A 14,026-nucleotide genomic window follows, 5' to 3' on the forward strand; every position below is an offset into this window, starting at 1 on the left:
AAAAAGTTCATTAACCCTAGTAATAATAATTAGATCAATTGTTGAACCGACATAGTACTAGCACTGTTCTGGAATTCGCTAGAGAAAAGTCCAAAAGGGTAGAAATAAGAAAACAATAATGTAACTAATATTAGGTCATGACGGTAATTTCAGCTACTTGCAAATGAGCTGTGTGACACTTTACACCTATATAAATAGCAGCATACAGAATTAGAAATAAATATCAACAAGCTCTAATACTCATCAACTTTAACTGCAACATTCTATAATGGCATTACGTAACCTTTTTGTGCTGGGTTTGTTGCTTCTAGTTTGCCTCTCTAATCTGATGCAGGTTTCATCTGATCATGAGATAGAAATGGAAGAAGAAGATGAAGAACTGCTGCTACCTAATGAGTTGCTTACTGTGCGAGACGGCAACAGAAAGCTAATGCAAGACATAGGTAAAAAAACATAACAACCGATGTTTTAAATTTTATTTATTTTTAGTTTGGTTTTTATTTGACTTGGTTTTGGTGTTATGTTATGAGTGTAGATTGTGGAGGATTGTGCAGTTCGAGATGCAGTGTACATTCAAGGCCAAACTTGTGTAACAGAGCATGTGGAACTTGTTGTGTGAGGTGCAAGTGTGTTCCACCTGGTACTTCTGGTAATAGGGAGCTTTGTGGGGCTTGTTACACTGATATGACTACCCATGGCAACAAGACCAAGTGTCCTTAGGGCTTCTCAAAGAACATTTAACTTGGGCCTTACTTGTTTGTTACCAACTAGTGTAGTTGTTCAGTAAATGGTGTGTGTGTGTTTTGGGTTTGAAAAAAGAGGTACTTCTGCTGTTGTTGTTGTAGTATGTTATATGTTTGTATTGTAGGGCTTTGTCTGTTATTGTAGTAAGTATGAATCAAATGTAATGTATAAAATGTGGTTTTTAAGGTCGTTTAATATATAATATGGTGCATTACATTTCAGCTTCATTCATCTTTTATTCTTGTAAAATTGAGACAATATGACAAGGTACCCTGGCCATAAGTGAACTGTGAATTTTAACTTGGACTAGTACTAAATTTGTTCATCAAAGACTATTGAACTTGTGAGCTATTGATGTAGCAATAAAGATTCATGACATAAGATTCAAGATAGATCAGTCAAAAATGATTGAAAAGTTGAAGATAGACAACTTGACTTAATCATTTTTTTTCTCCTATTATAGTTACTTAGACATTGGCATTATTAAAATTATTTGATTATAATTTTGTTTTAATAACTATGGCGAAAGTTAATTTAAGGAGTGGATATCATTTAGTAGAATAAGGATGAGATGTTGATCTAATTTTTGTTTAAATAATAACCCAACTTATTTTAATATCATAGTTGATTTGATTACTTGTTCTATATTAATGTTTGCATAATATTGAAAATTAAGTTGTGGGCCTCGGAAACTATATTTGGGCCAGTAGGTAGTATGTTTTGGAGCTTTTATCAAGTCATCCTCACACTTATATTTGACACCCTTTAAAGTGTATGAAAAGACTAAAATAATAACTCCTCACACTTATATTTGGCAATTGGCACCCTTTAAAGTGTATGAAAAGATCAAAATAACTTTGTTCAAAGTTTCCACACCAAAATAATTTTGTTCAAAGTTTCCACTAAAAAAAATTGAAATCTCTGGTGATACCAGAAATTTTTTCAAAAAGAGATTTTAATCTGAAAATTTGAAATTTTCGAGAGATTTTATTGAAAATTTCAAAATTTTCTAGGAGATTTTACTTGAAATTTTCGAAAGAATTTTTACCAGCAATTTCAAAATTTCCAAGACATATTTTGACTCAAACTCAATTCTAAAATATCATATACCTTCAACTCTAAATATAAACATGTTAAAGAAATCTAAACAAATAAAACTAATTTAAAACACAACCCTATTGATTCAACTTGACTCTAAAACGTATCAAATAAATCAAATTAAAATTAATATATATATATATATATATATATATATATATATATATATATATATATTCAATTCCTTACATTGTTAAAGAGTTTTCTAAAATTTTGAACTTAACTCTAAAATCGTCTCACTTCACAATAGCATCAAAGATTGTAAACTAAAGATAAAATTATGAAATTCTCTAGTTTAAAAAAAATTTAAATCCTCATTTAAACACAATTGATTGCATCTCGATTGGAGTTACGAAACTCTCCCGTTCTATTCGTTTCAGTTCAACCATGTCACATAATATTTCTTGCTAATCAGACATCATATTTAGATAATTATTTAAAATATCATATGGAGTCGGACTCAAGTAAATGAATATGTTTCAAAATGCTTAGAGTGTCCAGTTTAAGACTATGTTTTTTTTTATTTTAAAACTTATGATCTCAATTGGTACAATTTAATCAAACAATTAGAATTGGTGCAAACACCGAAACATAATGTTTTCTACTAGTCATACCCGAGGTTCAAACAATTCTTTAAAATATCAAATGAAGTTTAAATCAAGCAAATGAATATGTTTTGGAAATCTTAGAATGTATATTATCAGGTTATAATTTTTATTTTTGGACTTAAGGTCCGAATTGGTACAATTTAATCGAACAATAGAAACTGGTATTGACACCAAACAGAATGTTTCGTCAGACTTGTAACTAGTATTTTTCCTACTGAACTTAATGAAATGAGATACTTATTAAGTCTAATATGTATGTAATTTTTCTATTTTCCTTTGACATAAAGTTGACTAGGACTTACAAAAATAAAGTAATGCGTTAAACAAGACAACCAACGCAAAATTGAAATTTGACTACGCTTCTGGTATAAAAACTAGATCTCTGCTATTGTTGTAGCGCTCTCAAATCCAATTTACCTATTTAAAAAGAAAGAGTATTGTGTTAGCTTTCTAACAAAACTGACAGCACCTCAAGCGGACTTACGAAACGTAAGTTACTCATGAAACAACGATCAATCGCCTTCTATTTCTACCTTCGATTTTCTGTATTTTTTTTCCATTTTGAGATTTTTCTAACTTTTTTCTAAGGCTTACAATTTATCTAATTTTCTGCCTAATCGATCCCAACAGTCCCCAAAAAACACAAAAGTCAATCAAGGTGATAACGCGAAATTGTATTGTATTTTAGGGTTGAATTACATGAATTATTTATCCATTTTTTTATCGAATTTATTACTTCATGTTGGTATTTCGTTGTGCTTTCAGGTATTTATGATTTCTCAAGCCAAGATGAAGCTACACAATGAATAGAAGAAGAAACATCCCAAAATATACACTTCTGCTATGAAGCAGAAGTGTGTGTCAAAACCTGCAAGAAAAAGAGCTGTTACAGACAACACACATTGTGTTGCGTCCGACATGGAAAGGAAATGTGTGCCCCTCGGCACACAATGTCACGAACGACACAGAGCTACTTTCTGTTAACAATTGCAAAGCCCATAACAGATTCACAGAAGCCCACGATTGAACGATTGAACCAGTCTTGTGCACGTTTTGAGTTCCCCTATATTTGGGGGAGACTTAGGTCATTGAATGAGGGCAATATATATATATATATATATGTGTGTGTGTTGGCAGTTGCAGAATTCTGGCTCTCTCTTCTCTTCCGTCAATTAATTTTAGTTTTTATTTTCCTCTGCAATAGTTCTTAGTTATTTTCATTCCATTTGTACCTTCTATAATTTCCAACCTTTATTTCACCATCGAAAAGCAATAATCCTTTGCATTGAGGGATTATTTCACTTTAGGTTAGTTTATATTTTCTGCAAGTTCAATTCTGTACCAAAGATTACTAATGTTGGAGCACTTTGTCTTTTGAAGTATATTCAGTTTTAAGCTAATTTACATGTTCTTATTTATATGCTTAATTCGTTTTATAATTTGACTACCATGCTAATACTGTCATCTCCATATCATTTATTTTGTATGATTGAAATTAATAATATGTCTGGCTAAACAAATTAATATTGGTATGTAAGTCGTGGTACTTTGGGAATTCGGTAATAATTCGGCATAAATTTTTTAATAAAAATACCCTTCCAGTCTCTGATTTCTATACTTAATTTAACTACCATTGTCACGGGAGTGGAAGGATATTTAACACGATTTTGCCACGAGAGTGGGAAATTAACTAAGGCTAGAGCCCGCGTGCGAGAGCGTGGGGATCGATCCGGATAGTAGTAATCGAACATTAGTTTTTAAATACACGAGAGTGCTTTAACAATCTGTGAGATATTGGATCGTACTCTAGTATGGTCGAAGGGTAGCTTCTTGGATCGACAGTTTGACATGGTTAAGCATGAAGTCGAAGGTTGTTCACATGCTGGAGTCGAAATGTGCATGATGTAGTCGAAGATGGATCTAGCATGCAGGTGTTGAAGATGCTAGGGGTGTTAGCATGTTAAAATAGGTTTTAGTGTTTAAATCCTAATTTGTTAAGCTAGCTTGTATAATGGGCCTTAGGGAAAAAACCCATTAGTTAGTATGTTATGTTTTATTATAAATACCATACTAGTCTCTCATTATTGCAAAGCTGCAAATTCTAATTTAGGGTGAGAGAGGTTATTTGTTATTCTTGTAAACTTGTAATCTTTTTTCTAAGAGAAAGTAAAAGAATAACAGTTATAAGCAATTCTTGTATTCTTCTTTTTCCTTGTTCTTTATTCTTCCCTTGTTCTATACTTTGTTATTGGCATTGAATTCACAACACAATCTAATTAGTTTCTATTTGTTTTCAAAAAGTATTATTGGATTTTAAGTGCATCCACTAGGTCTATTAATATAACTCGTTCTTTGGACATGAGAATGCAAGATAAAGATTTTTAAATAAATGGTTTCTACTGAAAGATATTTTTACAATTACAAACTTTACCAAATGATTTATTGAATTCCCAAAGTCCGACTATTACATACCGGTATCTTAATATCTGTTTATTCAATCCAAACTTTATTTAATTTAAGTTTTCCCCTCAATCCAAACAAACATCGCTTTAGCTAAACATAGTAATATAAGATCGTACTATATTGATCCTCAGTCTCTGTGGGTTCGATATCTTTTAAAACTAGACGACTAGACTGTATACTTGCAGTCAATATCCCGATAGACCTATAAAATCCCGATCACAAGGTTAACATAACTCAAAAAGAGAAACGTGCAAATTCACATATGCTCGACTTATCATAAGGCACAACCATTATTCATTCAATCAATTTCTTCTTATCAAAAAGCATCAACAGAGTTACCACAACAAGGTCAATGTAAAAACAATTAAAATAGTATCACAACAAGCGCCTTTAGAAGGTTTTGGCCAAACCTTCTTGGCCACAAGCATAAATACAGAGAATAAAAAAGAAGAAAATAGAAGGGTAATGATCTCTCAGTATCCGACTTCCTAAACACCCACATGTGAATAGTTTCCTCCACCTTACCTCGAATTTGCAGATCGATGAAGTTTTTGGACTTTGGAATTTTCTCTATATTCCTTCCAAACGATCGCTCTAGATTTTTCCGCCTCTTTCTCCAAAATTTTCACTATCTCCCAAAGTTTTCCATCAACTTGTCTATTTATATAAAAACCTAATATATTCTAATCAATTCAAATCTCCTCTCACCCCTCAACTTTTTTCTATTTTCTAAAACTCTATTTTCTTCGATCTCTATAATTTCTATAATTTTATTTTAAATCAAATATTACTCTAATTTAATTAAATTAACACAATTTTCTAATTTTTCTAATAAACTCAATCATCCTAATAAATTAATTAAATATAGTTAATTAACTAAAATATTCAATTATTCATTTAAAATATTCCAACACCCAAATAAAATAATTCATAATAATAATACTAAAATAATATTAATATTATTAAAAATTAATTAGGGTGTTATAATCGAGGTATATAGGTAACAACAATAAGTCGTATGGGCCTCCTTCAAACCCCTGCAGGGTCTTGGGCGCCTCATGCGGCTCTGGTGACAACAGTGCCCCAGAGGCCTGAGTAGAGAGGCATGAGTAGGTGACATCTGCCTTCGAGAAGATAAAGACAGAGATGCACATACCTTAGAAGTTCATGCCTCCGCGTCAATTGGTCTAGAAATAACAGGTGCCTGCAATGGTCGAACTTTTTTCCTCCAAACTGATACATGATGCGCAACTTTGTCGTGCCTCAATCTATCTTGGTTATTAGCCATAATGCCTATAAGTAAATCACACAAGCATTATACATATGAAAAACACAATGTGTTCAAGTCAAAAAATGCAGACAGATAAATTCCGAAGATGCATCATTGGATTTTGGAAATCAAAACATTGGAAAATTCCAGTGATGACATCTGCATAATGTTCTGCAACTCATATGAATATTAATGGCAAAAATGCAACCATGTAAACATCCAAAATAATGCATTGATCATTAAATGTGTCTATCAAACACAATACTCATGTAAATAACATATCTAAACTACCTATTACATAATCTAATGCTCAATTTCTACAAATGTATAAAGGAAATAAAAAAAAGTTTAGAAAAATAAAAAATATATCAAATGTGAGTATAGTTCAATGTTGAGTGAGCGCTTTGATCGATTTGATGTTATTGAAAGAAGATTTGAAGTGAGTTGAATGATTGAGAGAACGTGAGTATAGAAAGTTTTAGAATTGAGAGCTTTAGGCTTTGTTTGGATTGATGGAATCGGATGGAGCGGAGCGGAATGGAATGGAATAAAATGATATTCTGTTGTTTGGATAATTTAAAAACGGATGGAGCGGAGCGGAAAGGAGAGGTATGGATTCCATTCCATTCCATCACTTACCACCATATTCCTTCCCCTCCGATTTGGGCGGAATGAATAATTTGTCTTATTCCGTTCTAAAATTTCCAAACAATGGAATGGTACATTCATTCCGCTCTGTTTCACTCCGCTCCATCCCACTCCGCTCCATTCCATTCCGCTCCGTTCATTTCGTGATATCCAAACATACCCTTAGAGTTTGAGAGAGTATTTTGAGAAGTGAGAAAGGAGAAAAGGTCTGAAGTATTTTTTATTAAATCGCGTTTGGAGATGCATCTCCGTAAATTACACGGAGATGCATAATCCGTTATTTTTTTTACTTAACTTAAGGGCCTTATTCAAGTATTTATGTATTTGGAGTACGTCCAGAGATAATATTTGAATTTAGAGATATTTTTTATTTTTCACTAGGGTGTGGTAGTATTCTTCATGGTGTCTTAAGCAATCCTCTAACTTATTTTCACCTATTCTCACATTCAAATGTCCTTTCTCCTGTAGCCGCCGCACCTTAAGTTCTTTCACTGTGTTCTGCAGTTTTTTTCCTCTTCCTCTTTAACCGAAATCCACTTCAACAGCAGTTGAACAAAGAAAAATAATGATATTAAAATTTTTCTATTTTCTCTACAACTGTTTAGTAATCTGAGTAGAAAAAGAAGTAGAGAAATCAAGAATGAGAAGCTGGGTTTATAAAGGGTTTAAACCTCTTCATAATCTTCTAACAACCAAATATTATGTGTATAAGTGTCTTAAAGTATAGTTAAGCTCAATTAGTGCTTAAATATTGTATTGTCTAAAAAGTAGATTCATTATTCTCTTGACAGATCATGCAGGTTCTAGTTTTAGTTCAAAGGAAGGAGGCAAAGAAAGTGGTCAAAACAAAGGCAAGGTTTCACACCAGTTTGATATTGTGGTTGGTGAAAGTGGATTTGGAGCCTTATTTAAGTGGTTAATTGATGAGCACTCGCTCACACTAGTTAGACATGGAACTAGAGTTTTCATTGCTGTCAAGGCCCATAATAATTAGTATAATATATGAAATAATTGTGTACTTATAGAATGTATATATTTTACTTTAGTGGTTAGAAGAATTTTCAAATATTTTTCACTATTTCTAATATGTAGTTTTTTCACTTGATTTTTCAAGGAAGAGTTCATAGTATAATTAGTCCTTAGTTGCTAGAGGAAGAGTTATAACTACACATCAAGTTAGAACTACGCATGTTGTATTTGAATGTGGCAGTCTTGAAGTTTTGGATCTGTCATTCAATTGCTGGAGGAAGAGTTCTCAATCTTTTTTCACATACATGCTCAAAAGATTTGCCCAAATGGAGAATTTCATAATTATTTGGTACATGAAGTGGCTGTGCACAAACCCAAAAGTGACTAAAGCATTCTAAATACTAGTAGTTTAGAGGTATTTTTTTTTCAATTTTGTTGGAGGTGAATTGGTGGATGTTTCAATAAACAAGCCTCGTAAGTGATTTTTAAGGTTATATTTGAGAGTTTGGAGGGGAAGGGAGGGGAGGGCTTTGAAAAATAAGAAGAATTGGGTGAAAAGGATAAAAAGATTTTGGGTAAGAGGGTTTTGGAGGGTTTGAATTTATTCATAACACCAAAAACCTCATAAAATTGGGAAACTCAAAAATTACATTGAAGGAAGGTTTTGAAGAGCTTACATAAATTTTCCAAATATCTTTTAGGTTGTTATAATATTCTGAAAATTAAAAATTTATTAATGATAATGACTCTTTTATCCTTCTAAATAAAATCATTTTTTCAAAAAAGATTGTTACAACTTCAAAACCTCTCGAGCTTGTCCATCTGACTTATTTGGCCATTCGAGGATAAGAAGTTTAGGCGATAAATATTACGGGTTTGCTATTGTAGACGACTATTCTAGATTTACTTGGACGTTATTATTAACCCATAAGAAAGAAACCTTTAAGGCTTTTGTTAAATTTGCTAAGAGTGTCAAAAATATTTTTAATTTGAAAATTGTCACACTCTGTAGTGGTCATGGTGGTGAGTTTGTAAACCATCAATTACGAGAACTCCACAACAAAACGATGTTATTGAGGGTAAGAACTATACTTTAGAAGAATTGACTCGGACGATGATGAGAGAAATGAGTTTTCCTAAGTACTTTTGGGCGGATGTGATTAATACTGCATGTCATGTATTAAATAGGATAGTCATTTGACCAATCCTAGAGAAGACACCCTATAATTTACTCAAAGCCATGAAACCTAACATTTCTTATTTTCGTATTTTTGGTTGCAAATGCTTTATTTTAAATAACGGGAAGGACAATCTTGGTAAATTTGATACTAAGTCTGATGAAGGAATACTTCGAGGGTACTCGTCTTCAAGTAAATCATATAGAGTTTTCAATCATAGAACGTCTTCTGTTGAAGAATCTGTTCATGTTGCTTTTGATTAATCCTTACCCCAAAAGTTGAGAAAAGGTATTTGTTATAATGTTTCAGGTGGGATAACGAAAAACTTGATCGACATTAATATTCACAAAGAGGATCCTCCTCCCACAACAACCGGAGAAGACGCTAGTAAAGACAAAAAGGAAATCTAACAAAAGGAAGATAAACAAGACATCTCAAATGCCTCTAGCTTTGAATGTTGAAAAAGATCATTTGTTAGATCAAGTACTAGGTGACATCAAGAAAGGTGTAAGTACGAGATCACTGGTTAAAAATTTCTATAAGTATTACGCTTTCATATCTCAGATTGAACCTAAGACGATATCTGATGCCTACTTGACGAGCGATGGTTACTTGCTATGCAAGAAGAACTCATTTAATTTAAACGAAATAATGTTCGGAACCTTGTTCCATGTTGATCTAATAAAATCGTCATTGGCACTAGATGAGTATTTAGGAACAAACTAGATGAAAATGGAATAATTACTAGAAATAAAGCTAGGCTAGTGGAAAAAGGTATAGTCAAGAATAAGGATTAGACTATGAGTAGACTTATGCAACTATAGCATGTCTTGAAGCTATTATACTCCTTTTTCCATTTGTCAACTACCTAGATTTTAAATTGTATTAAATGGATGTTAAATGGGATTTTCTTAACGATTATATAAATGAAAAAGTCTATGTCTCTTAGCCTCTTGGTCTTGAGGAGCACGGAAATCTAGACTATGTTTTTAAACCCAAAAGATCCATCTACGGTCTTAAACAAGCTCTTAGAGCTTGGTATGAGCGCCTTAGCGAATTTTTAATCAAAAAAGAATTCAACCATGGTAAAGTAGATACAAATTTGTTTATTAGGCGTAAAGAAAAGCATATTCTTTTAGTTCAAATTTGCGTCGATGATATTATATTTGTGTCTACTAATGAATCCATTTGCAAGGATTTTGCTAGTTTGATGCAGGGCGAATCTGAAATGTCTTTAATGGGAGAGCTTACCTACTTTCTTGGATTTCAAATCAAGCAAGAGGGATATGGAACTTTCATAAGCCAAATAAATTATTGCTTGGAGCTTCTAAATATGTTCGATATGCAAAATTCGAAAAGCATCTTAACTCCCATGACGTTAAATGTGTTGATAAACAAAGACGAGAATGGCATATAGATCGACATTATCAAATATAGAGGTATAATAGGATCCTTACTCTATTTAACCGCGACCAGGCCAGATATTATGTTCAGTATATGTATATGTGTTTGATTTTAGACGTCTCCAAGGAAATTCCACTTTAAGATCGTAAAAAGAATTTTGAGGTATCTTAGCGGAACCTCCTCTCACGATATTTAGTTTCCCAAAGGAAGCGAAATGTAGATTAGTAAGTTTTTCTAATTCTAGTTTTACTGGTTGTAAGTCGGATAGGAAAAGCACTAGTGGTACTTTTCATTTGTTCGAAAATTATTTAATTTCTCGGCACAGTAAGAAGCAGCAGTGTTGCTCTTTCTACCGCCAAGGCTAAATATGTAGCCGTTGATAATTATTGTGCACAAAAAGTGGTGAAAAATCATACAATTAACCATGAAATTAAACGAGAGAAAATGCTATATAGGTGCTGGAGATGAAGCATAAAAAGTGGTGAAAAATCATGTTTGATTCGAGTCATGAACACTTAAGTGATTTGAGTCAAGTGACAAAGTAATGGAGAACAATATCTACACTTTATGAGAAACCCATTTTTCTATGATTCGATTCAAGTATAACTATGGTTCGACTCATGCAAGCTGTGATTCGAGTCATGAAGAAGTCATGATTCGACTCAATCAAGGCAGGGGTTGCCAAGAGTTTCATGATCCGACTCATGTGTGAATTATGATTTGAGTCTAGAGACGGGGCAATATAATATTATAATGAAATGATAAATATTTTTTAAAAATACAATTAAATTTATAACTATTCAAATATTTAAACGAGACCATTATTATTTAACCAGTGCAAGAGGTACTAAAAAAATTAAGTATTATTAATGAACATTTTGCAAGTGTTATTGTCAGATTCGAACTAAATTCGTTAAAGTTATATGACTAACCTCTCATAAATACTACAAGTTTTATATTAAAATATAAAAATTATATTAAATTCACCTATAAATAAAATATAATGTAACAATAGTCCTATAACAAATTAAATAATTTCGAACTTAAAGATACAACAAAATCAAAACTTATTTAATCTAAATTTAAATTAAATACATTATATTTTTTATTTATATTAAGGTAATTATACTCCTATTTTTTACTATATATGTTACTGTTTTCTTTTAATATATGCGACAAATGTCAAATAATCATTGAAATAGGAACATGTAGAGTAGAGGAAACTCCTTTCATTTCATGATGAGTTTATATTTAGTGGGGTCGGTCTGCAATTTTTGTTAGCATAAGGTAAAATATAATATACTAACCAATATAAAAATTAAAAAATAGTGGGTGACAGTTGCCCCCAATTGCATTGCCTTGGATCCGTCCCTATTTGAGTTACTGAGTTGCATGATTCGAATCATGTGTAGCTTGTGATTCAACTCACAACATCACCAAATTCTTGTTTTCTTATTGTTTAGTTTTATTCAACTAATATGGTTATGAGATTCGAATCACACACCCAAAATCTCAAAATTTGAAGTTCTTAAAGATATTTTGAGATTCTACTTGTGACCTAACTTGAACCTATTTCAAATATGGTTCTTGTTTGAAAAACTCGAATAATTGGCTTAAAACATATTGTTCATACTCAAACACAAATTGTTTGAATTATGCATGCTAAAAATATACGAATTTAAAATTTGATCCTTAAAGATACACAGTTGAAGAGGAGACTCAATGTTATAAGACTAAAATCAAAATAAAGCTTAAGAGACAAGCAACAAAATCATTACAGAGACATCCATAGTCTCCCCATTAATGTATCAGCGATATGCAGCTTTTGTCTCCCAATTTTTTATGCATGGCAAGCTTTCACTTGGAATTGAACTGACTTCAAGCAAAAGAAAAATGTGATCAATGCTTTCCTTCAATTTCTTGTGCTCCCCGTGAAACATTGCACAATACACAATAACATAACTCGCATAAAACAAATCTAGACTCACATTTACCACTTCTCCCACTTTGACAAGATAAAAAAGAGATAGATGCTAATGAGCCTAAACACAAACATAACAAACAACACAAACAATATTTCAGAGAAACAAATGAGCTAAACATAGCTAAGAAGAATATACAACATCAAAGATCGAATACTTAATAGGAAGATACATATGTTAAATGCAACAAATACGTGATTAGACATGCAACTACAAATCAAAACACAATTATATGATCAAAACTTCTATTAATGGAAGATAAATAATTGATGAATAAACACAATAATGCTCAGATGCACATAATTAATAATACGCATTTAAAAAGATTTTAAATGCAATAAATAAAAAATCATACAACAACTGACGAATGAATGGATGAAATAAGAAATATAAGAATTTTAAACAAATAAACATATGAGAAAAAAATACAAGACAATGATATAAAATAAATATGAGAGTAGTAGAAATATACCAATAGGATTGGTTAAAATAACTTGCTACAGTAAAATAGTAGTGTATAACATAATACAAATAGCAGATGGAATGAAATAGGAAACTGAATCTATTTAAAACATAGAGAATCAAGGATTTCCAGTTCCCTATGTATCTTGTGAAAAGGTTCAGAGGATAACGATTTTGTAAAGATATCGACAAGATGATTTTTCTTATCCACGTATTCGAAAATAACATCACCCTTCTCAACATGACCCCTAAGGAAATGGTGCATAATTTCTATATGTTTAGTACGTGAATGAAGTATAGGATTCTTAGTGAGGCTTATTACGCTAGTGTTATCGCATTTGATTAGAATGCAACCAAGTTTTAAATCGAAATTCAATAATTGTTGCTTTAGTCATAAGACTTGTGCACAATAATTATCAACGGCTACATATTTAGCCTTGGCGGTAGAAAGAGCAACACTGCTGCTTCTTACTGTGCCGAGAAATTAAATAATTTCCGAACAAATGAAAAGTACCACTAGTGCTTTTCCTATCCGACTTACAACCAGTAAAACTAGAATTAGAAAAACTTACTAATCTACATTTCGCTTCCTTTGGGAAACTAAATATCGTGAGAGGAGGTTCCGCTAAGATACCTCAAAATTCTTTTTACGATCTTAAAGTGGAATTTCCTAGGAGACGTCTAAAATCAAACACATATACATATACTGAACATAATATCTGGCCTGGTCGCGGTTAAATAGAGTAAGGATCCTATTATACCTCTATATTTGATAATGTCGATCTATATGCCATTCTCGTCTTTGTTTATCAACACATTTAACGTCATGGGAGTTAAGATGCTTTTCGAATTTTGCATATCGAACATATTTAGAAGCTCCAAGCAATAATTTATTTGGCTTATGAAAGTTCCATATCCCTCTTGCTTGATTTGAAATCCAAGAAAGTAGGTAAGCTCTCCCATTAAAGACATTTCAGATTCGCCCTGCATCAAACTAGCAAAATCCTTGCAAATGGATTCATTAGTAGACACAAATATAATATCATCGACGCAAATTTGAACTAAAAGAATATGCTTTTCTTTACGCCTAATAAACAAATTTGTATCTACTTTACCATGGTTGAATTCTTTTTTGATTAAAAATTCGCTAAGGCGCTCATACCAAGCTCTAAGAGCTTGTTTAAGACCGTAGATGGATCT

General features: G+C 32.0%; 1 protein-coding gene across 1 annotated transcript; it reads left to right on the forward strand.

Moving 5' to 3' along the window:
- Positions 1 to 210: 210 nt before the first annotated feature.
- Positions 211 to 971, forward strand: LOC131605147 (snakin-2-like). Its single transcript, XM_058877540.1, has 2 exons — positions 211 to 443; positions 536 to 971. The coding sequence occupies exons 1-2, from the start codon at positions 269 to 271 to the stop codon at positions 718 to 720; spliced, it is 360 nt and encodes a 119-aa protein (XP_058733523.1). The 5' UTR covers positions 211 to 268; the 3' UTR covers positions 721 to 971.
- The last annotated feature ends 13,055 nt before the right edge of the window (positions 972 to 14,026 follow it).

This window comes from Vicia villosa, linkage group LG1 (genome assembly GCF_029867415.1).
Source record: "Vicia villosa cultivar HV-30 ecotype Madison, WI linkage group LG1, Vvil1.0, whole genome shotgun sequence".
NCBI lineage: Eukaryota > Viridiplantae > Streptophyta > Magnoliopsida > Fabales > Fabaceae > Vicia > Vicia villosa.

Coding starts and splice junctions, on each gene's coding strand:
- LOC131605147 (XM_058877540.1), top strand. CDS start 269: ATGGCATTACGTAACCTTTTTGTGCTGGGTTTGTTGCTTCTAGTTTGC. Junction 444..535: donor AAAGCTAATGCAAGACATAG/GTAAAAAAACAT, acceptor TTATGAGTGTAG/ATTGTGGAGGATTGTGCAGT.